We start from the raw sequence: 25,251 nt of genomic DNA on the forward strand, positions 1-25,251 counted from the left end.
ACAATTCATTTTTATAGGGATTAAAATAGTATTATGCCGAAATTTTGTAATGTAATATTTCGGGATGGCTTGAACCTGACGGTAAGACGAAAAGGAGTGGTATCGAGTTAACCAAAAAAGTATAGTATGGTGTGAAATCGATATTGAGTATGATTTAGATAATAAAATTATACTTAACTGTAATAGAACGAAAAAAGTATTGTATTTATATTTTTTTTATTTATAATTATACTCAACTGCCATATTAAGTTAAAATTGAAGAAAATTTTATTGTGATTAATACTAATTCTTAATTAGCTAATTTCAATTGACGCTCCTTTTCACAATTATTTTTGTTTCACGTTCCCTTAAAGCAAGTTCATATTCTTTTAATGCTAAAAACTAAATATATTCAAGCTCTTTAAGCTTTAAAGCCAACTTACTTTCTTTATTATTATCTTCTTCAAAATCATTTGGCATTTGCGAAGGACAATGTAATTTAGGATTTTGTTATGAAAATGGTATAGGAACGTCTAAAAATGACAAACAAGCATTTGAATGTTACATGAAATCAGCTATTGGAGGAGATGGTATTTAAAATCAGCATACAATGGAAACAAAATTGCACAAAATAATTTGGGAATTTATTACTATTATGATAAAGGGACATATAAAAATGAGAAGAAAGCATTTGAAAGGTACATGAAATCAGCTATTGCAGGGTATGCTGAAGGGCAATGTAATTTAGGATTTTGTTATGAAAATGGCATAGGGACAATTAAAGATAACAAAAAAGCATTTGAGTGGTATTCTAGATATCTGAAAATGGAAATGCGATAGCACAAAATAATTTAGGAGCTTGTTATCAACAACTATATAAGAATGAAATAAAAGCATTTGAATGGTACATGAAATTAGATGTGCTGAAGGACAATATAATGGTTATGGAAATAGCTAGGAGTGGCTAAGAATGAAACGAAAACGTTTGAATGGTATTCTAGATCGGCGAAAAAATGGAAATTTGATAGCACAAAAGAATTTAGGATTTTGTTATTCAAACGGTATAGGGACAGATAAAAATGAAGCCAAAGCATTTGAATGTAGCAGAAAATTGAAATGCATAAATATGATAAAACTGAGACGAAAGCATTTGAATGGTACATGAAATCAGCTATTGCAGGATGTGCTGAAGGACAATGTAATTTAGGATGTTGTTATGGAAATGGCTAGAAACTGATAAGAAGTAAGAACATAGAAAAACCTTTTATATGGTATTTAAAATCAGCTGAAGGTGGAATGCAACATCACAACATTATATAGGAGCTTGGTATTATAATTAATAAAAATAATGACGAAGCAATTAATTGGTACAGAAAAGCTTCATATAACAGAGTTGAAGAAGCAAAGAATGAACTAAATAATATTCTATCAGGTATGCAACATTAATTATTACAATTTTACGTTAGTAATTATTTAATTCTACATATAATACTTTGATATATAAAACTGATTTGAATCTACTAATAAATATCGTGTTTTTAATTAACGTGAATAATATAAGTTGAGTTTTTACTTCTTACGTTCCCGCATAAAGTACAGAGAGTATCATATATAATATTGATGAGAATTTTTTAATTTCCCAGAATAAGCGGTAAAATAGAACATAGAAAGATATGACACATTGTAATAATAATCCTAACTTACTACCAAAGCATAACTTCGCAACCAAACAATATATACTATAAATTCCTATTTTTTTTTAAATTGTGACCCCGGTTATGAAAAAAAAAGGAAGACCATGAATTGTATGTACTGTAAATATGCTAAATAGTGTATGTAAAATTTTCAGGAAAATTTTACGAGGCTTTAAAATATAATTTATACGCTAAATTTATAAAAATCGGTTTATTATTATTACAATGATATGGATGTGACATATTTTCTGGATCTTGTGATCCATAAATCTATGATAATCAAACTCTTATCGCAACAACAGTTGTTAAAGTGAATAAAGTGAATAATAGTCAGGATGAAATTATATTTTAGTTAGGAGTTTAAAGATTGTTATTCTTATTAACCTTAATTTTTGGTACATCATTTTTACCGTTTTTCGTTCTACTCGTGTGAATTTTATTTGATGTTCCGAGTTTTAATTTATCTTAGGAGAACCAAATCAATAAAATAAAGAGACTTTAACTATCATTATCAAAATGCAGATTCATAATTTAGATATCAGTATATGTTTAATGTGAACAGATCGGTATTCTTGATACATAAATGTAACAAAACCAACAGAGATGTTAAATATTTAAATATTTAAACATGAAAAACATCAATTCTTTTTAATAGACAATTGTATTCACAAGATATAAAACAAAATAAACTATTTTTTTCGTTCCTTATTCAGTTTTTTTTGAGCGCGTGCATCCTAATATTTCTAAGACCTTGTTTTGTTGATCAACACCCCGGACTATAGTCCGAATCTGTAATAATAGAACATCCGATTCTTTGATGAAGTAAGCTCTAGTGCGACGCTTCCTGGATACAATATTTGAGAGGACACTCGTATCCAATTTGGTGTTAGTCGAAACTACGATTTCAATAATTACAATAATTTCCATAAGACGTTATTTCATTTACATATTTTTATTTGTCTAAACCATAATACAAGATAGAAACAAAATAAAAATAGAATGTTGAATGAGAATAGGAAAGTATACTAATTTCTAATTTGAGTCGTTGCTTCATATGTTTAAGAAATAGTAGTTGCATTATTTTCTTTGGGACTACAGTCTTATCTCGATGTAACGAACTTACGATGTAACGAACTTTCGACTTACCGAACTTTTTTTTAAAACCAGTTTCATAGTATTTAAAAACATCTTAATATACCAAACATCATATAAACTTTATATAACGTATACCGAACTTTTATTGATTTACCGCTTATTATAAAACATAAAAAATTTTTGATATACCGAACTCAGTCACATGATTTGCCAATTTCGCCTGAAATTAATTAATTTCGGCCAGAATTAGAACCACTTAATTTTGCCTAAATTAATTGATGCCAAGACATCTTAATTCTGGCCGAAATTGGGACATTAATTACGTGATTTTCTTTTATATACCTAGGGGTTCGGTATATAAAAAATTTTTCTTTACCGAACTCTACTATATACCGAACTTTTACCCCAAACTTTGGGTTCGGTAATCGAGATTTGACTGTACTTATTTAAGAATAGAAACTATTTCCGAGATTCTCTGGTTCAAACTCCCAACATCCTATTATGTAATGTACAAGTTAGATAGTAGTTAGATGTGTGTTTCTGTTACGAAATAAGATTATTCGCTACTAATTTTCCGAAGAAAATCTCTCCAGGAATTTTATACTTACTTTTATAGAATTTAACATATTCACTATTTGTGTTTGGAATGGGAATTTCTCTTTTACCATTTATAATGCGGATTTCCAAACTATTATCTGTTTCGAAAGGTGTTCAATTGCAAGAATAATACCTGGATCTATGTAAGGCGTAACGCCATATGCTTTTTCTTTTTTGTCGATAACTGATCCGTATAGATGTGAACGTCCAAAATCTGTGATCTTTATCGTATGTTTGATGTACCATGCTTACTGAGTTTTGTAGCAACGATAATCCCGATATTTTCATTTACTACTTTACCTATAAACTTCGAGACTTCACATAGTTTAATTATATTCGGATGGATATCAACCTTTCCCAATAAAAAAATCTAAAAAAATAAAATTACCATATGGATAACAAATTTCCTCTTAAATATTAAAAAGTACATGTAAACAAAATAATACCTCATTAACAACGTCATTCATCAAACTATTGACGAAATCCTTTTAATTACATATGTTGTTGTTGTTCCATTCATTTGCAGTATGAATCACCGATAATCTTTGAAAAATCTCAAGGACAATAATTTTTATAATAAGTAGACCGCTTTATTAAATTCGGATCATTTACATATATAATTTACGGGAATATAAGCTATCACATCATTAGGCTATACTTGATCTGAAACTGCCCCATATGTTGAAGCAGAGACTTCGCCGTTACCATTGTTACTACCACTTCTATTATTTTTTTCACGGAGTTTTTCATAATAAGACAAGATTGCAAAGTAGAAATAAACCTATTGATTCAAAACAATCGTCAGAGAAAACTATATACATGAAAAATAAATCATCTAAATCATTAAATACCTGCATAATATCAGCGATAACTATTAATAACGTAAAAAGAAATATGAGAGTTGTATAAATGGCAATACAAATTCCACAACCCCCTACTTGACAATAATCTGAAAGATTATAAAAATAAATTGATATAGTAAAAAAAGTGGACACTATGAAGTCAAAAATTACCGCGACCAAATAGTAATTGACAAAAATTGTAACATATAAAAAATTATCCTGAATTAAATCAAAAAGGACATTAGCGAAGAATTTGATAACCTTGGGATACACTTCGGGTTATGAAAATTTACCAGAATTATGCCGACGAATCCGAGAACACAAATTATAAACCTGAAAATGAAAATAAAGAAAAATGCGAGATTTGTGTCATAACGAACAGAGGCACAGGCACAGATAAGATTGAGAAACTATATTGTTTCGTAGAGACAGAGGTAAGTACAATTAAGAATTATAAAATGCTCCCATTGTTTTTAGAAAATATGAACTTACAACTGCAAGAGCGGCAATAAAAAAGACACCCGATCTAAATATACATAAAGCGTTATATATGTTATTCAAAAATCATAAAAATTTAGTACAATTTTCTTCTTACTTAAGATTTATACAAAAACAAAAGTTGTTCATAGTCAACAAACTAATTGTTAGATTGATATAAAACAATTGCTAAAGTTCTTGAAATTCTGCGCAATGACGCAATGTCGCAATGTGGCTAACAATTTAAAGGATCATTTTAAATGTGTACAGATTGTTACTAAAATAAATAAATTACATATAAAAAAAGGGTATATTATCTGTTATATAAGGTTTTTCTTAATTTAGTTCGATTATTCACCTGCACGTGACCTCACTTGTCACTTCTAAATTTGTGTGATATCTAAAATTTATTTTAATTGGATTGCTTTTGATAATGTTATTGACAAGGTTACTGAAATGTCGATGTCGTCATCCAATAATAAGTTACACGTATCATTTCAAGTATCGATGCTTTAAAAGTATATATGGATATGATATGATAGTAGATAATTAACAATTAATTCTATAATAATGTAATTAATAAAGTTTTAATATAATAATAATATTATAACGTTATATTGTATTTATTGTAAGTGTTATTCATTGTTTACATATTGGGCGTGTGTACGAAATTGATTCGTGTGCACAAAATTGATTTTTGAAGTTTCCATTCCCAGTCACCCGCGCGCGTTATATCAAGATTTTGTATGCTTCTTCGTGTCATTATCTTTCTAACAAGGAAAGCATTGAAAACAACGACTTAACAAGGAGGTTTGGTGAGTACTGACACGTTATAAAAAAGAACCCGAATTTAAAGTTCATACTTAATATTCTTAAAGTATCAAGCGTATTTCGTGTTGAATTAGTGTTGAATTTTTATTATTTGTGATTATTTCCTTTTTTTTACATGATAATCTTGTAACTGATTAATGATATAATATTTTAAAAGATTCTGCGAAAGATTCATATTACTAGTTTCCAGATCTAATACATAGGAATCGATCGATGCGATAAATGTGACCCATGATCAATATACCCCTATAACTCTATAAGTATTAATCATGACTCATGAATATTAAACTTTTTTTTACACTATTTTTTTACTTTTTTTAAAAAAAATTGAGTCCTTTATGAAACAATCTTGTAACTGATTAATGAGATGAGAAATGATTCTGTAGTGATATTACGCAATTTATAAATAAAAAAGTTTTTTTAATTTGATGGTAGTTTAGTAGTTTAATAAAAAGATTCATATTACTAGTTTTCAGATCTAAATACTAGGAATCGATGTGATAAATGTGATTTACGATCGATATACCCCATAAATATTAGTCATGCTCATTTTCAATATTAAACTTTTTTTTTTTACATTTTTTTTTACTTTTTTTTACTTTTTTTAAAAAAAAGATTGAGATTTTTTTTTATCAAGATTCAAGATTTTATGAGTCATTATTTCCTTTATGAATCAATATAGTAAAATATATAAACAAATCGAGATCTTGTAATTTTGATTATCAAATCATGTGTCACTATAACATCGAAGTTCCCATATCATCTACTGTGTAAAAGGTTGTTTAAAAAGTATAAATATACCCTCAAACTCCCTCAAATTTCTCAATACTTTCATTTTTTTATCAAAAACTTCAAATAAACGTATTCATATAATGAACTCACTCACTCAGAAAAATAAAAGTACGGAATATATTTCGTACTTATTATTTATTCTCAATAATTTATTTTTCATTTTCTTATCAAAAACTTCAAATAAATATATTCATATAACGAACTCAGAGAAATTAAACTCGTACTTTATGGAAAAATATATTCAAATATGAAATTTTTCCTTTTTACGAACTCATTTTCATAAGAATATCTTTACCTGATAGGTTCTTTAGATCTTCTTTTGTTTTTCGATATTAGAAAAGAAAAATATATTTAATATGAAATTTTCTTTTTTATTTTTTTTTTTTCCAAGCAAGACTCGTGACAATTCTTTCTTGGTTGGCAATAAAATAACACAAACAATACTAATGTTGAAAATAAAGAATATAAACTTGAATTTTCTACCAAAGATGAAAGAATGTAATATAGTATGGATTGTATTTACGAATTAAGTTTATGGTAGACCAATATTAAGGTAAGCATGCGCTCCCTGCTTGCATAGTTTTAATGATACAGGTTTACAGATAAAAAAAGTTGAAAGGAAGTATATATGAGAAACTGGCTTTCCTGGAGGAGAGTTAGCCTATGCACCTGGCTCTTATGTATGATGTCATATTGTCAGTGGTATCCCAAAGGACCATTACAGTAGGGGTTAAAAAAAAGTGAAAAAATAAAAGAAAAAAAATATATAAAAAAAATGAAAAAAAAGTGAAAAAAAAATGAAAATGAAAAATAAAGAAAAAAATAGAAAATAAAAGAAATATATATATATATATATATAAGAAAAAAGGTGAAAAAATGAAAATGAAAATAAAGAAGAAAAAAAAGAAAAAAAAAACAAAAAAAAAACAAAAAAAATCTTTATTGTGCAAGTTCTGGGGTATCCACTTGAGTAGTATGATACCATCACCTTCCTGGAGACTTTTTTTTTACGCGTATGGTGGTGGCTGATTTTTCTTCCACCTGGTACCAGCCATACTAATGACTTTTTTTTCTTGTTATTTATAGATCCTATTTAATAGTACTTGTGATTAAAGAAGAATAGTTGAAATTAGTGTATACCATCATCTATTTATAAGGTAAGCATGCAACCCACAAGCATACATCACTCAATCTAGCGTGGAAAGATTTACCGTGGCAGTTTCTCCAGCACCACCACTTGCCATCCAGGTATGCCACTCTTTGTGAAGGTTGTCTTTAAATGGTTTATTTATTAAGACATCTAGAAGCTGGCAAATGCTGGTTAAACCACCAGGAATTACTGCCAGATTGAACCCGCTCTCATGAAATTTTTTTTTACAGATCCTTCCAAATGACCTTTGAATGAATCATACACTAACATTGCTGGATTCCTTCGAGTGCCATTTTTTGACCTTATATCATTGAAGTAATCAATGTACTTTAACATTAAACTTGAGTCCATCCAACCGTTTTTTGGAACCAAACTACAACACCAGGAAGAACTTGTTCGTTGCGTGGCATTTGTTTTCCTTTGAAAATACAAATTGGCAGTAGTTTAGTTCTATCTATGATATTGCAATTTAATAAATTTGATTTAGTAGCAAATTGTTATACCAAAATGAAAGATGGTTTTAAAATAAAAGGAATACCTGCAGCACATGTCAAAACGACGGTGAACCGATTTTTTTCATTACCTGTTGCGTGAATATGAACTGTTTTTTCACCCTTTGGATTTATGGTAAAGTGCCAGCCAGTCATATCAAACCAAACGGGCGTTTCGTCCATATTAAAAATATTTTCCAATTCTTAGGATTTTTTGACCCTAAGGTTAGTTACAAATTGATTGAATTTCTCCAACTGTTACTTGGAAGCTTTTGGAGATCCTAGTGCATCGTCTCAGTGTTAAATTGTATCTTTTCAAAAATCCTCTTAACCAATGATAAGAAGTTTTGAAATTTTCTGCAAGTTCTCCATAAAGTTCTAGAATTTCCTCCCTTAAAATTTCTAACATTTTACTTCGTAAAATACAGGCATACAGCTTCCTTTGCTCAATTATCCAATCATACAGCCTTTTTTTAGCTTCGGGAAAAAACGCTTTTCGGCCAGAACCAACTCACTTACTTTTTCCATTAGTTTCAACATTCCAGGTCAAACTTGCTTTTACCCAGCGTCCTACCATACTACGATGAATATCAAATTGTTCCGCTGCTTTATTATTCCCATATTCCTCCGCGTATTTAATGACCTCTATCTATTGTTCTACGGAATATGAGGTTCTTTTACGTTTACAACGAGCAACTTTTCTTGGCATTTTTTATTTGTTGCACTTGGCGTAGCAATTGGCGTAGTAAAACAGGTGTGTAAACTAGTTCGCGACTTTTACGTAACGCATGTTAAATGATTAGCGATCGCGGGAGTCATGTTAAATGATCGGCGATCACGGTAGTTCTGTTATTTAATCTTTTTACAAATTTTATTTCCAGTTTATTATTAATACGAAATTTAATCTTTTAGCTATACATTTTTAAAAAAAGTTGAGCTACCCGAAAATAAGCAACGTTATAACAAAAAATATGTTGTTTATTTTCAGAGGAATACGGTAATAGGAAATCTGGTCACGCCTCGAATTTAAATAACAGGCAGGACGACCCTGTTAGGGGTTGGGTTTATAACGTTATATATAGTTTACCATTTGTATACGGTAATAACTTACAGGGTTTTCCCTTGTTATTGTTCCAGTCTACGTCTATAAAATAAAATAAAAAAAAAATCATTGCTAAAATAACAAAAGAAACTTTATAGCTAAGAATAACATTTCTTATAAATAAATATACAACTATTATGTTAATAACGCGAATAAGAAAATTATATTAAAATGCCTTGTTATTGTACTATTTCAGTACATTGTGTTTTTATTCAAAACCTTGCGGTATTTGCCGATTTTTTAATGTTGTAATATCGTTATTCATTTTTTTCGCAATAACTTGAAATTTATCCAAATGTTATTTAACCATAAATGACCTTTTGGCTTATGTATAATAATTTTAGTCTTAAATATAGCTAAGAATAGAAGTCAAAATGCGCATTTACAGATCTTTATGCGCATAATATTCTGATACCTGTGATACATGCAATTGTGTTTTTATTCAAATCCTTGCGGTATTTGCCGATCTTTAATTCATTTTTTCGCAATAACTTGAAATTTGTCCAAATGTTATTTAACCATAAATGACCTTTTGGCTTATTATGTGTAATAATTTTTAGTCTTAAATATAGCTAGCTAAGAATAGAAGTCAAAATGCGCATTTACAGATCTTTATGCGCATACATGTGATACATGCAATTGTGTTTTTATTCAAATCCTTGCCGTAGTTTGCCGATTTTTTAATGTTGTAATATCGTTATTCATTTTTTCGCAATAACTTGAAATTTGTCTAAATGTTATTTAACCATAAATGACCTTTTGGCTTATTATGTGTAATAATTTTTAGTCTTAAATATAGCTAAGAATAGAAGTCAAATGCGCATTCGCAGATCTTTATGCGCACAATGATATATCTGATACATGTGATACATGCAAATCTGCATGATGCGCGTGATTAGGATATGTATTTTAAAGATACAAACAAAGCAAAAATTTTATAAACTGGTTAAGACTTGATAAAGTGAAAGTTTATTTTATTGATAGTCATTATTTTTAAGTTGAATTTGATGCGCAGTAATGCACGCTCATGAAGCATTTTCTGTTGTATCATTGCATCATATACATGCGCGTGATGCTCATTACTAGATGAGATATCGGATAATCTGTGAACTCCTCAAATGAACTTCTAAAACCAGTGTTTCATTTTGCTAAAATATTTTATATATTCATGAAATTTATTTTTCCTTATGAAATGACTATTTCTTCATTTACTTTTAAAGAAAATGGAATATTGTTATAATTGTAATGATTACACCGATGATTGTTACTGCTCAAGATATGGAGATAGCTGCGCTACATATGATGGCATTTTATATGAGGACTCATACGATCAAAATTGTCAATATTGTTTCGCAGGGGCTTCTTATGGCGATAATTACTGCCCAACATGCGGCGCTGCCTTCGGTACAGTAGCTACAGTAGAAGAGTCCTCATACGAAATAGTCTCATACAAAATTAAAGAATCAGCAGAACCATTGATTGAATATGTTGATAAAAATGGTGGTAAAGCTGAAGTGAGTGCGCAAGTAGGAAATCGTAAAATAACTGCTACATATAGTCAAGAAGCTACAGAAATTTCATTTACTTCATATACTCCTGAAATTGACTACGATACAGAAGATTATACTCCTGAAATTGACTACGATACAGAAGATTATACTCCTGAAATTGAATACGATACAGAAGATTATACTCCTGAAACTGACTTCGGTACGGTAGCTGAGTCCTCTTCATTAATTTCGATCGAAGAATTCGCAGACACCATTAGAAAATCAGCTGAGGTAACGGTCGAATTTGCTGAACTTCATGGTGGTAGTGTTAAAGTAATTACGCAATTAGATGGTGTTGAAATAATTACTTCATATACCCCATAAACGAATACATTATATAGTATATATTAAGGATAGTAGGATAATATACAGATTTAATACTTCTTTTTAGTACATATATTTATGAAATTTTGTAATAAAAGTAGCCATTTTAGTATGTATTATGTATACGTATATGATCAAAAATTCGAAATAAAATATTTTTTAGTAAAATATTATATGCAAGATGGCTAAATAGAGAAGCGAGGTTTCAAGGGTGGAATTATGCATGAAAAAAACATGCCCTAACTCGTATAATAGCAGTTCCTTCCCCGCTACTCATTGTCATTATCAAAACTACCAATATTTTCTTTACTATCGATCCATTCTTTAAATAACTTTATTTTACTAAATTTTAGTTCCCCTTCGCCATAATAAAAACTTTTCACAGTATCTTTCCGTCTTTTTGACGAATTTCACTTTCGGATTGATTGGCCACGCTCTGTTGATAAAATTCGACCTGAAGTCTTTGCATAACGTTGAATCATCTCATTGCAGAGAGCTCGATAGAGACATTGATTCAGATAAAATTCTTCCCAAATTCATTACTCGAAAGTATTAAATAGTCTTGTGAATAAGATTTTCTGCGCCTCAGTGGCGTAGCCAGCATCACGCGAATTGATTTTTAGTGTTCAGTATTTTTTTTTTGTTAATACTTAGTAACGCATTTCTTCACTTACTATGTAAGGTAAAAACAAATTTACAGTAACACAAATTAGAACAACTACGGACTAGTCACGCCAAGTATGACTATAACTATCTATGGGATAAATAACCGCCATGTATTCTTAAATTTGGACATCTAATTCTATACATCTTACCAAAAATCCTAAGCGAGATTAATCCAGAATCCTAAAAATACCGAAAAGTCTGCCCAACGTATTACCATTTGTTAGACCAACGTCAAAGCAGAACCGCCCAGCCGAAATCCAACATCCCAGAGAAACCCCACATCCAATAATATGCAATACCAATACGCGTTCCTACAGTACATCAGGAAACACTTTACGAACAAATCAGAACTAGTGTGCTCCTCACGCATATCCTAATATGCGTCGTAACTCTCTCCAGGCGTCACTTCATAAAGGCCTCAGCTAACGTACAAAAGACTATTAAGTACAGTATTGTTCTGCCGAGCTAAGAAGCGTTAATTTCGGATAAACGTGCGATGAATTCATTGTGATTTTAGCGTCACGTGCAGAAAGTTCATTGGCGATTTTGGTGTCCCACGTAGAGAGTCCCTATAAAAAAAGAATGTCGGGAAATTATGTCCAGGTCTCCGGAAATTTGCAATATTCCGGGCGTCAAGACATTATGAATTTCCATGAAATCTCCAGAAAAGCTTAGAAGGACTCAGGACTGGTGTCCAGGAAGTGTCCGGAATATTGCGATTTTCCGGACATTTTACACTCTTCATTGGAGAATTGCTTTCCGATGACATAAATCAAGAAACATACGCCAAAAAGAATCGAAAACGTTGGAGCCTTCAAAGATGTGCCACAAGGCGTTGCTTTACAAAGTGAGTGTAGGCATAATTTCAAATAAAAGAAGAAGGTTCAGATGTGATAGATTAGTATTGCGTTATTTTTACGATTTAATAGTATAATTTATCGCTAGTGAAGCTAAGGGCGAATCTACTTCTCTTTATACATTTAACATTTTGCAGTCAGTTCGCAGCAAAGTTCCAAAGGAAATCATTTATTGATGCTAATATAATTGGAATAACTGTGAAAATGATATGACCACATCACTATTTCTGAGAAAAGAAATGTTAAGATCCGGCGCGTCAATAAAAATTTCGTTAAAGTCTGGACGAAAAAAAGTTAACATAAAACCTATAGCCCCATATTTTTCAAGTGATGTGAGTATTATTATTTTTTGTAAATGCTTTACCGTAAGGTGCTTCGCAAAAGAAAAAGTAGTCATTTTTTTTATTAGTAAAACTACATTTGTTGCTAAAGGTTAAACTACATAAACATTTGTACTACCGCTGATTCACCTTCTCGAAGTCAGAAAACAAGAGTGAAATAGAATAATAACTGAATAGGTTCCGGTATCTTCTCTATTTATCTTTCTTCGAACTGTTGAAGAAATGTGTATTGAATAATATATTGTTTACTTTTCGTTCGTGGCGCAATTCGATACATTCGTTTTTTACTGCAGATCATAACTGTATTTATAAAAATTTCCAGGCAAAATAAATCGCATAAATATTTTGCATAAATTAGTCATTCCGGGAATAAGAAGCATTGGCGTAAATTTTATACCCATATATCACTATTTTCTCCTCGCGATTTGCAAAATATTCCTCTAGCAATAGTATCGTATGAGTTCACATGCATGTTTTATTGTCCGAAATGTTAACATTCCCACTCGAAAGCATGCAATGTCACGCCACGTATATGGCCAATGAAATTTTAGAATCAGGTGTAACGCTTACGCCAAACAACAAAAAAACCAAATTATTAAAAATCCACGATAATTATAGTTTTAAATTAACTATAGTTTTAACTTTTAATAAAATAAATATTATACATTAATTTTTGTTGTAACAAATTATAAATGATAAAATTCAATAATAAATATCGTTAACTTTTTAAAGTGTAAATAAATCGTTGCTACCGTTGCTTTTAAAGTGTGTTGTTGTTTCTAAAATTCGATAAAATTTAACATTTTTTAACATAACTTTTATACACTTTTTAGCAATCCATTTTTTTTTTAATTTTAACAATACATACTTTTTATAATTTTTTTGTGATATTAATTGACGATCATATGGTTATAACGCTTCAAATGCTTCCGTTTCCTAGTAATAATACTGAGTAGCGAGGAAGCTATACGGGTTAGGGCTGGCAGGCATGTTTTTTTCATACATTATTCCTCCCTTGAAACTTCGCTTCTCTATTTAGCATTTCTCATATATTATTTAAAAAATATATTAAATAAAGACCTTTATTTTGAATTTTTAAACATATGCGTATGCATAATACATGCGAAAATGGCTATTTTTATTACAAAATTTCATAAATACATGTAAAAAGAAGTATTAATTCTGTATACTACCCTACTATCCTTAATATATACGGTATCTAGTAACCGTTCTTTTCGTTTCTGGAGTATATGAAGTGGTTACTTCAACATCATCTACTTGCGTAATTACTTTAACACTACCACCACCAAGTTTAGCTTGTTCGATTGTTGCCTCAGCTGATTTCTTAATGGTATTTGCGAGTTTTCCGATTGAGATTGATGAAGAGGACTTAGCTACTGTACCGGAGGAAGTTTTAGGAGTATATGAAGTACATGAAAATTTTGGACCTTCTCGGCGAGTATATGAGGCGGATATTTTACGATTTCCTATTTGCGCACTCACTTCAGCTTTACCACCATTATTATCGACATATTTAGTCAATGGATAGACTGATTTTTTAATATTGTATGCGACTACTTCGGTTGAGGACCCAGCTGCTGTAGCTACTGTACCGAAGGCAGCTCCGCATGCTGAACAGTATTTAGCGCTACTAGAAACCTGCTCATAACAATATTGACAATATTTCATTTTCTTTAAGCTTGCAATTGAAGGTGTAATTATAAGTAAATGAAAGAATGGTAGGAAAAATAAACTTATGAAACTTTCATGAATATATAAAAGTATTTGAGAAAATGAATCACTGGTTTTAGAAGCTCATTTGAGGGAGTTTCATAGATTATCCGATATCTCATTTAGTGATGGGCACTTGCAATGACGTACATACTTCATGAACGTGCATTACTGCGCATCAAAATTTAACTTAAAAAATACATTTCATTTATTTCATTTCTTTAAAATACATATCATTACCATATAATCATGCGCATCATGCAGCATTGCATGTATCAGGTATGATGTGCATCAAATACGCAAATGAATCAATATTAATATTAATTATTATAATATAAAGTAATGAATTATATAGAATAAAAATTCCAAGATACAAGTACTCCATGCAAATAAACTAAATCCATTTCGTAGGTATGTCATAAAAATAATAAATTAAGAAAATCGGTATGTGGCTTAGGAAATTTATCTGTGATACAATTACCTGAAAGTATGATTTTCCCCTGCTTAAAAAATTACTCAAATTTTTTGCAGATCATTTCCAGACTAGAAGATAAAATTTTTAACGAATAAATTCCACGTTCTTATTTTTCAAACGTAGTTTCTAAAATCAAATCTTATGTGTAATTTTGCTTTTTAGAGAAAAATTGGAGATTTTGAATACCGATTTTTTTTACTATTAAAGTCAATTTTTACAAGATTCAATATGGAAGCCAATAAATGTCATTCATGAGTGATGACCTCTTTTTTTTTTTTTTTTTAACGAAGTCAACTTTATTTAGAAAATAAGAAAAATTACAAAAAAGGAAAAGATCTACATTATATAACATTTAGTAAAGAACACGATCGAACTATACTATAATATTATTAGGGACTTAAGATTTTATGTTCAAAAGAACTATCTGCCATCCTGCTCACCCAAATAGGTTCACTAAACTATCCGCATAACTACTACTATTCGTATGGACTTCGGTAATGTTATATAAAAACCCACCACAACTCCTTTAATTACTACTACAACATCAAAGATAATAAAAATAATACTACGAAACACTACCGTAATCAACAATATTATAGTAATCTATTGTATTACCCCAAAATAAATATGACTTTGAAGACTTTGTAGATTAAAGTATTTCTTATTTTTTGATTTACGCGTTTTGTCAATAAACTGCTCTTTACCAAAATGTTGTTTTTTAACATTCTTATCAATTCCCAAACCTCTATCAATTTCACTAAGTTTATTACACCTCACTTTCCAAAAAATCATAGATTTATCCAAAATTTCATTCCTAAAATTATATGACAAAATTTCAACTTTTGATTTCGTAGATAATAATTGTTTAAAAAAATTAATTAATGAACAAGGAAAGAAACCTTTAATTAATCTATGAAAGTTATGTGATCCTCTGATACTTCAAGTTTCCAAATATCATTGAGATTTTTAATATGTTCAAGAGTAATATGATTAATAGGATCTAAAATTTTATTAATTTCTAAAAGAAGCCAATTTTGTACTCCTGAAATTAAATCTCTTGTCTTTCTTCACAAAACCAGATATGATTGAAATCTTCTTCATCCTCTTCACACATAGGGCAAAACCTTTCTTTATATAATGAAAATAAAGTTCTTTTAAGAGTGATGACCTCTCTTTTAAACTTGCAGGCATTACGACATAAAAACCGATCACGTGTGTGTAGATCATATTTCGATTGTGTAATAAAAACAGGTATTTTTTTTCGTATTGAGACGTCAATAAAACAGTAAAATGCGTTAATTCTCTAAAATTTCTATAATTAAACTTAGAAAAAAACCTAAATTTCAATGTTATACGAAGGAAATATAAGCATTTTTCATACTTTAATCATCTCTAGTACAATATTTAACATTTTTATATGTAACTTTTAACCGGCTTATTTTATAATATTAATTTCGCTTATCTTTTTTTCTAAATTTTATTAGACGTTTATATTATGGATTTAATTTGTAACTTGTATAACTAGTAAAATTCTTTATAACTTTATTTAAACAAAAACATTGTCAAATATAAACTACTAATCTATATTTTTTGTATTCTGTTTAATTGACTCTATCTGTTTCTTTTTAATTATTCTTTTTTGACGTGGTGGTATTGTTTTTGGATTCATATTTTCTATATTTTCAAAAGATATTTTTGATTATTACTCTTACTTCTTTATATAGATGTTGCTTGCACTTTCATTTGTTTATCATTATTGTTTCTAACTCTCCAATTCTTCTTATAATACTTTCTTATTGTTTCATTATTTTGTAAATAAAGATGCTTCTTGAATATTCCGAGCATAAAAAAAGGTAACAATACTCAAATTAATAAATAGATCCTTCCTTTTTTGGATATTGCCAGCGGCATTACGTAATTCTGGCCCTGAGAGATGCGTGGAGTTAATGATTGCTCTGTGTGTAATAAAATTACCCATTGTCAACTTATTGCAAACTCAAAGAATTTTTTCAAAATTTTACTACAACGGATACGAAACTTTGTCTATATACTGTACTTTTTAGTAAGAGATTTTAAGGTTAGCTTGAACGCCAAGGATAAATTCACGTATTCTTAATTGCGTCTATAAATTATATTGTAAGTCGTTCATATTCTTCATCTAGAGAAATCAAATAATAACATTAAAACCAAATCATGTGATATTATTTTGAATTTTATAAGCCATTTATTTATTTCAATTTAGACATTAATAAAAAGAGAAATAGAAATTATTAAATTAATAATTTTATTACGTTTACTATAAATTAAGAAAGTACAGGTAATAACAAAAAAAAGAACGCAAAGTAAGTAAATATTATAAAGTTTTTTCACTCACATACTCACTATCCTCCTCATTCTCCCTTTCATTGTTTTTTTCATTCTTCTCAATGTCCTTTTCATTCTCCTTCCCGTTCTCCTCCTCATTACAATTTTCATTCTCCTCCTCATCGTTCCTCTCCTCATTCTCCCTTTCATTGTTCTCATCATTCCTCTTCTCATTATCCATTCCATTCTCCTTATTATAACCTTCATTCTCCTCCTCATTGTCCTCCTCCTCATCATCCTCCCTTTCATTTTCCTCATCACTCTTCTTCTCAATGTCCTTCTCATTCTCCTCTTCATCATAACCTTCATTTTCTTCCGCACTGTACCACTCCTCATTTTCCCTTTCATTGTCTTTTTCATTCTTCTTCTCAATGTCTATTTCATTCACCTTTCCGTTCTCCTCTTCATTATAACTTTCATTCTCCTCCTCATTAACCCTCTCCTCATTCTCCCCCTCGTTCTCATCCTCATTTTCCACCTCGACATTATTCTCATCATTTTTCTGAGCATAAATACGATAAATCATAAACTCCATATGAGAATTGTCTAATTCTTCAATAAGATTGTCGATCACTTTTAAATATTTTTCATTACTAATTCCCATATAATGACTAATACTTCTAATAATAATTTCAGAATTAGCACTATCTTTAAATATATAATCTAAATATGCTTCACCAATTTTATCACCATTTGAACCTAATATAAATGTTTTTTCGTCTTTTCTTACATTAGAAAGATTTAAATTTGATTCTAACATTGATTCAAGTTGTTGAATAATTTTTACATCTATACCTTTTGATAAGAATGTTTCACACGCTAAAAAAATATAAGGCGTGAACGTTAGAGAGATTGGCTTCCTTTAAATATATAAATATATATATATACACAGAATATAGAGTATAACCTGATGTATAAAATTCAACAAATAAGGGACCTGCCCCTATGGCAAATGAGTATGGCTCAACTAATTCAATCCATCCACCAGGTTTCGTTACCCTATTGCATAGAAAAAAGAATTCTTTCATTTATTAATTTATTATTTGAGAAAAACATTTAACGATTATTTACCTGACAAGTTCAGAAATCACAAAATTCCATTGATCAGGTGTATATGCAAGAATCATTGTTTCTTGATGTACAAAATCGAATTCGTCATCAGGATATGGTAATCCATTTAATATATCAGCTTGGATAAATTGTAAATTTTCAGGTTTTATCTACAAAAAAAAAACAAAATTTATATATATTCATTGTATGTCAAAAAAAAAAAGCTCTTCTTACCTCTTTCGGAAAGAGTGGTTTTTTATCGAGACCAAAAAAATTCGATTTTGGGTAATTAATAGATAAATCCAATAACCAAGTTCCAGCACCACATGCTACATCTAATACTTTACATTGATTTCTAATTAATTTTTGTTCAATAGGGGAAGAAAAATTGTTTTCGAATAAACATCTTTTGAGAAAATGATGCGTATGATGTCGATTTATTTCCTTGTCATCATCCGGTAAATAAGATTTTAATTTTTCATATTCTTTTGATTTTGTTTGAAAAAAAATTTTTGGTTTTATCTTTGATATCCTATTTCCCATATTTTTACCATTTAATTTTTTATTTAAGAGTAAAACGAAAAAAAAAGAAGAAATTGAAATTAAGTTTGAAAATAATTGGGATAATAATTTTTTTTTATATTACACAGAATTAATGTTTTGCGCCAATACAAATATTGTTACAAAACGCGATGAACCATAATTTTTATTGAGTAGGAATTTTTTAATTTTATTTCTTTACTAAATTATATTATTTGTACTTTTTGAGTAACGTTTTGATTGATGTAGTGTCAAATTAAATAGATAACTATTTCGTAATCCATCAAATTAAAAGGGGTGCAGAATTTTGCACATCTACTGTAGCAATTGATTCTGTGAGCACGCTAAGATATTAAATTGTTATATTATGATGTCGTTATTATCTTTCGAAAGTAAAATTTTTTTTTTTGTATTGTGTGGGAACCAAATTTATATCATCGGTACACCATCGGTATTACAAAGCGATCGAAGTTTTTTAAGCTTTTGTTAGGAGGCAACGTGAACCTGCATAGTATCACGTAAGACCAGGCTGATCATTATATTGTGATTTCGCGATATTGTTTATCCGTCCATCCCGACGGTTTTTTTTTTTTTAAGAAAAAAATACCCGCTATGAAATATAAAATTTAGAATATTTGTTTGTTACTCATTGTTACTCATATCCGTTATCTTCTTGGCTTACATGAGTTAACGAAAACAATTACCGTTACCGGAAATTACCGTAATTATTTATAATTTTTTTCGCTTACATAATAGATATCTTACTAGTTAATGGTAAGTTTTTTTGATCCATTCAAATATTTACTGTTTAGAAGAATAATTGCTACCGTTACTCATTATTATGTTTATCGAAAATAAAAGTTATATAACCTTTATGAAAATGATATTTCAAACCCATTATATTATTTTTTTTTTGAAAAAAAAAAATAATTTTCTATCATTTTATTTCATCGATTTCTTCGTTGTAAAAAAAAAAAAGTTATTTAACCTTACCTTCTTTTTTTATATATATATTTTTTAAAATAATGGGAAATCGCAATTCTACCGATAAGGTTAAAAGAAATCCATCAATTAATAAGACTAATAATAGATCTCATATTAAAAAAGAGTTCGAACCTACCTTACCTAGTACCTTACCTACTTCACCTACCTCACCTACTTCATCTAACGAAGAAAAAGAAACTTTGAAATATTATTTACCAAATGATAATAATGATATTGATAGACAACATGCGCATCATTTTATTAAAAGATATTTATTTCAAAGTTATTTTTCTGCTCCGATCGTGATTGGAGAAGGAGTTAAAGTTTTGGATGTTGGGTAAGTTAAGAAATTTGAAAAAAAAAATCGTTTTTTTTTCGATCCGTTTTTTAAGAAAATCAAAAAATCATTTTATATTAAAGATGTGGAGCTGGAACTTGGTTGTTAGATTTAGCAAACGAGTACAAAGATTCCATATTTTATGGACTTGATATTGCACCAGTATTTCCTGCTGAGGTAAAAAAAAATCCATCAAACGTATATTTATATATATATATATGGGTCTAGTACGAAATCCTGAACTCTAATGCTAGTCAAACACATCACGTGACTAGGAATAATTCTGCATAACGCTGGCATTTCGTATCATTCGACGGATCCCACATATATATATATATTTTTTTAAAAAAAATCAAAATATTTATTTATTTGTAAATTTAATAGATAAAACCGGAAAACTTGACCTTTATTAAAGAAGATATATTTAATGGGTTACCATTTCCTGATAACACATTTGATTTTGTACATATGGAAACAATGGCATACATTTTAACACCAGAAAAATGGCATTATGCGATTTCTGAACTTATCAGGTAGGTAATTATCGAATTCATTATAAAATCTTAATTGTTATTAACGAATCATATATTTTTTTAACAGAGTAACAAAACCTGAAGGATATATGGAATTATCCGAAGCGTATTATAATAAAAATGAAGGATTTGGTCCTATATATATTAAATTAGCTGAAGCAAGTAAGGTTATATAATTGTTTGATTGTTACTAATAATTAATAATAATTGATAATAATTTATATTATTATAGTTTATAAATCAAGCTTACAAAGAGGGGTTGATTTAAAATTTACAGATCAACTTGAGAGTGTGTTACGATCAAGACAAACTATAATGAATGTGGATATAGACGAAAAAGTAGTTATTATAGGTCCAAATGGTGGTAAAGTTGGTACTATTTTTATGGACCTTTATATACAATTTTGTTCAACAGATTCAGCGGTTGAAGGTTTATGTCCTTATTTAAATATGTCAAAAGATGAATACAAAGAATTTATTTTTAAAGATTATAGAAATGAAATATGTCAATCTAAAAACACCAAACTTTATATGGTTAGATATTGGGCACAAAAAGTTAACAATAATTAAAAAAATTATAAGAAATATACAGATAATAATATATTCCTTTAAATTAAGTTTAACTTAGTAAGAAAATAAGATTTTATATAAATTCAATAAGTATAAATTAATTAATTTAATTCAATAAATATAATCCGGATCCCGTAAGTGAAAATTATAGAAAATAACGTTTTTATGAGATAAGTAATTTAAATATTATTTATTATTAATTTGTATCTTTTGTACAATACAATATCCTTTTGGAAAAATAAAAAAAAAAAATTGCCGTTCGTATCACATTTCAATATCTTGACTCACGAATTAAAATTCTACTACGGGATTGCTTTTTTCGATTAAAGTTAGCGAATTCATGCAGGGAGATATTACATATTTATTAGTTACGTGGAATTACATGAATGATTGTGGAACGTTAAACGAACCAACAATTACCATTACCGGAATATTATAATATAGTAATTCATGTTTTTTTTAATAAGATTTGAGTTAGTGGTAACTGATGGTTCTGATGAATGATTGATTTGATTGATTGTTAATTAGTAATACTGTACCTGCATTAGTGTTTTTTAAGCCTAATATATAAATATTACAGAAAATGAGGCGCAAGGCGCAATATTTGGATCATATGAATTGATTGAATTAAAAATAATTTTTAAAAGGTAAATTTTAATAAAAATTCGTTATTTCATGTATCTTTAATACATTGTACATAATTGTCCGGAGCGAAGCGAAGGAGGACTACACATATATATAAATAAATGATCGATCACGTGAATTTCTCTGACCTCTCACGTGATGTCATCCAATGAAAATCGCAAAATTTTTTTCTTCGCTCCGGATTTACAACGGTTTCCGTTTCCTAGTATATATAACTACATCATCTCGATGTAAAATTTACATTAGCATGACAAATTATTTTATTTTTTATGTCTCATTGAAATTTGATTTTTTCTTATATATTCATAAATTTAATCTATTTTCTTTATATTTTGATGATATTTACGTTATAATACAATAATTCTCGGTTTAATATTAAAAGATCGATTACAACATATTTAATGATTTAATGATATTGAGAGACCCGTTTATTTCAAGTAAATAGAGATTTATGAGAGAGTTGTGACATTACGTAAGCAATGAAATTAGGCTACAAATTTAGGAGTCTCCAAATATATACTTATTTTTCTTTACATTTCTAAGACGTTCTTATATTTATCAATTAAATATGTAAATATGTTTTTAGACTTAATACAAGACTGATATTTACTCTAAAGAAAATGAAATAGTATGTGATTAAAATGGCAATCCGTTAAACATATATATATTGGCTTTAACAAATTCAGGATTAAACTGTCAATATGTAATATTCTTAAATTTCTATAATATCACGTTTTAACATATTCATCATTTATTCATCATATAAATTATTATTTATATATTTAATTAATGTGGATGTATTTTATTATTGATAATAATGATTTACTTTGTTTTTATTAAAATTAATTTCTTGGCAATAATGAAACTTTATTATTGTGTTACATTGAGGCATTCAAATTTGAATTACTTACATTAAATTTGAACCACTTACGTCAACGATTTAATTTTGGTTAACTTATTTCGTTTAATATTATTTACTAAATTACTTTTAATTTGGATATTATTATTCATTATTTTATTTGAGAAGGGAACCCAGGGGGACCGAATTATGTCATGGTTAAATAATTTTGATCAGTAGATTAGCGAACCAAAAAGTGTCAAAATTCCGAAAATCATATTTTGAAAATCCGAATTTTGAAATTCCTAATTCCTTATATATTTTTTGCAGCGCATTTCTTTATTAATTTCATGACCAAAGGTACAGTACATATATTAATTTTAGAGGCACATGACTTCAAGAGTCACATGACCCTATAGCAAAAAAATGATCTATCTAAATACAAAGAGAGTACTTACCGAAACGTGCAAAAAATAATAAATCCAAATCACCCTCACTATCCAATATGAAAAATTGTAAGAAAAATAAAAACATAAATCACCCCCAAAAAATAAAACTATCATTTCTAGACCTATCAAATTTCTAGTCTATACTACAACCTAATCCTAAATTACTCGTTAAATTTCCTTGATTTTGTATTAAGTCCCTCAGTAAGAAAAACCGTGAATAATGCTAAATAGCTAATCGCCTCTCTAAAATGTTGAGACCTTAATACCCAAAATCCATCTAACAACAACCAAATTTCTACAAAAAGAAAAATTAGTACCTATAAATTCCAATTCTACGCCATTAATCGACCGCCTACCAAGGAAAAAATAGACATATGAGTGACATCATCCACAAAAATCACTTTGACTCCTCGTTTTTAATTTGTTATCGGTAAAAAATTTTTTACGGGAAATCACGTGACTTCGATATCCAATATTGTCCACTCTCCAACGTTTCTGGAATTTCTTCGCTGGAGGACTGTTCTTAAATCTTTTCTTGTTTACATTCTCATCGTCTGTCGCTCTGTTCTCATCTTTTAGGCGTTTTGTGAAATCATCGTTTAGCGTAGTATATTGTCTCAAAATATCACTTTGTTCCGCTAAACTAATAATTCTGCAACCTATCATGGTGGTTTCATTCCCTGATTAACCCATTCTTGAATTTTTCCTTCTTCTATTCCGTTTTCTATTCCCACCGAATACATGTATTTTAAGCTTAAATCCTCCCATTCCATTTCGTTGAAGTTGCTTTGAAGATCTCTTTCAATTATTTGATCTTTGCACTGAATTTTTCTGGGTGACCGAAGTGTCATATCGCTCGTACTTTATCTTTTCGTTCACCTGATATTTTTTTATAATTTCTACTACTTCCTCCGTTAGAACGTTGTCTCATTTTAAGCTTTTACTCAATTATCTTCTTCTTTCTTCTTCTCTAACTCTTCTCTACTTCTATATCTTTTTATCATATTCACCACCTCTTCATCATTGATCTTATTACTTACTGATTTTTCTTCTACCTTATCTTCTACCCTACTAGATTCGATTTTGTCCAGCTCCGCGTACTGTCTAGTGGGGCATTCGTAATAAAATTGCAGAACCATAAGAAAAAAAAATTCCCAATGAGTCTAGTATATATATAAAAAATATGAGACTTAGAAATGTAATCGAAATTATAGTGTTAATTTTACTAACTGTGGCTCAGATGCGGCGCAGTAATATCGTATTTTGTTGTGTTACAGCCGAGATAATTATGTTACAAATTTGAAATCTAATATAGATATTAATATAAATGAAGTAAAAGAACTTTTACTTAAAAACTGTGATTTCCGATAAAAAGTCGAACAAATCACTTATCAGAGCTGTCTTACAACGTCACGTGAAGAAATACTTAAACAATCGGATTTCACGATTTATTATTTGACTATTGATATTACTGATATTACTATTGATTAATCATTGACGCGTTTGGTAATAATTATGTAATTATAATTCCAACGCCAACTTTCATAAGCTTAACCAATCAGAATTTGAGGATAATATAATATATAACCTATCTATGCGAAAATTAAAAATCTCAAGCCTTTTTTATTTATTTGCTGGCAATATAAAAAAAAATGGCTTATCAACGTACTATTCTTCCGTTCTATCACAACCCAGGCATTTCACCATGCAGCAGGACTGTATGGTTTCTTACTGGGTTTCTTTTTGGTGCTTTGCCCTATGAAAAAAAATCATCCAATTTTTGTACAATATTTGTTCAAGTCCGTGTGGAAATTGTACAATTATTGCAGATTTTTGGATAAAAATAGCTGTGAAGTTTTTCAAAGCATATTAAAAGTATGCAATTTTTGTACAACTTAAATTTAGGATATAGAAAATGTTCAATTTTTGTGTGATTTTTATACAACT

General features: G+C 29.0%; 6 protein-coding genes across 6 annotated transcripts; 3 read left to right on the forward strand and 3 right to left on the reverse strand.

Annotated features, from left to right (window-relative positions):
- Positions 1 to 537: 537 nt before the first annotated feature.
- OCT59_020305 (uncharacterized protein) lies at positions 538 to 819 on the forward strand (the record flags this gene model as incomplete). Its single annotated transcript, XM_066149100.1, has 1 exon — positions 538 to 819. One exon carries the CDS (start codon positions 538 to 540, stop codon positions 817 to 819), a length of 282 nt encoding a protein of 93 aa, XP_065990047.1.
- A 6,973-nt stretch (positions 820 to 7,792) lies between these two features.
- Positions 7,793 to 8,131, reverse strand: OCT59_020306 (uncharacterized protein; the record flags this gene model as incomplete). The annotated part of the gene is made up of 2 exons (XM_066149101.1): positions 7,793 to 7,911; positions 7,996 to 8,131. The coding sequence occupies 2 exons, from the start codon at positions 8,129 to 8,131 to the stop codon at positions 7,793 to 7,795; spliced, it is 255 nt and encodes an 84-aa protein (XP_065990048.1).
- A 2,142-nt stretch (positions 8,132 to 10,273) lies between these two features.
- On the forward strand, positions 10,274 to 10,924 carry OCT59_020307 (uncharacterized protein; the record flags this gene model as incomplete). The annotated part of the gene is made up of 1 exon (XM_025310021.1): positions 10,274 to 10,924. One exon carries the CDS (start codon positions 10,274 to 10,276, stop codon positions 10,922 to 10,924), a length of 651 nt encoding a protein of 216 aa, XP_025187081.1.
- Positions 10,925 to 13,991: 3,067 nt separating this feature from the next.
- On the reverse strand, positions 13,992 to 14,477 carry OCT59_020308 (uncharacterized protein; the record flags this gene model as incomplete). Its single annotated transcript, XM_025331481.2, has 1 exon — positions 13,992 to 14,477. One exon carries the CDS (start codon positions 14,475 to 14,477, stop codon positions 13,992 to 13,994), a length of 486 nt encoding a protein of 161 aa, XP_025187082.1.
- A 2,870-nt stretch (positions 14,478 to 17,347) lies between these two features.
- Positions 17,348 to 18,951, reverse strand: OCT59_020309 (uncharacterized protein; the record flags this gene model as incomplete). The annotated part of the gene is made up of 4 exons (XM_066149102.1): positions 17,348 to 18,177; positions 18,266 to 18,357; positions 18,430 to 18,578; positions 18,643 to 18,951. 4 exons carry the CDS (start codon positions 18,949 to 18,951, stop codon positions 17,348 to 17,350), a joined length of 1,380 nt encoding a protein of 459 aa, XP_065990049.1.
- A 1,022-nt stretch (positions 18,952 to 19,973) lies between these two features.
- OCT59_020310 (uncharacterized protein) lies at positions 19,974 to 21,372 on the forward strand (the record flags this gene model as incomplete). The annotated part of the gene is made up of 5 exons (XM_025330001.2): positions 19,974 to 20,269; positions 20,353 to 20,446; positions 20,654 to 20,802; positions 20,870 to 20,964; positions 21,035 to 21,372. 5 exons carry the CDS (start codon positions 19,974 to 19,976, stop codon positions 21,370 to 21,372), a joined length of 972 nt encoding a protein of 323 aa, XP_025187086.1.
- Positions 21,373 to 25,251: the final 3,879 nt, after the last annotated feature.

Source organism: Rhizophagus irregularis, chromosome 3 (assembly GCF_026210795.1).
Source record: "Rhizophagus irregularis chromosome 3, complete sequence".
NCBI classification, from domain to species: domain Eukaryota; kingdom Fungi; phylum Glomeromycota; class Glomeromycetes; order Glomerales; family Glomeraceae; genus Rhizophagus; species Rhizophagus irregularis.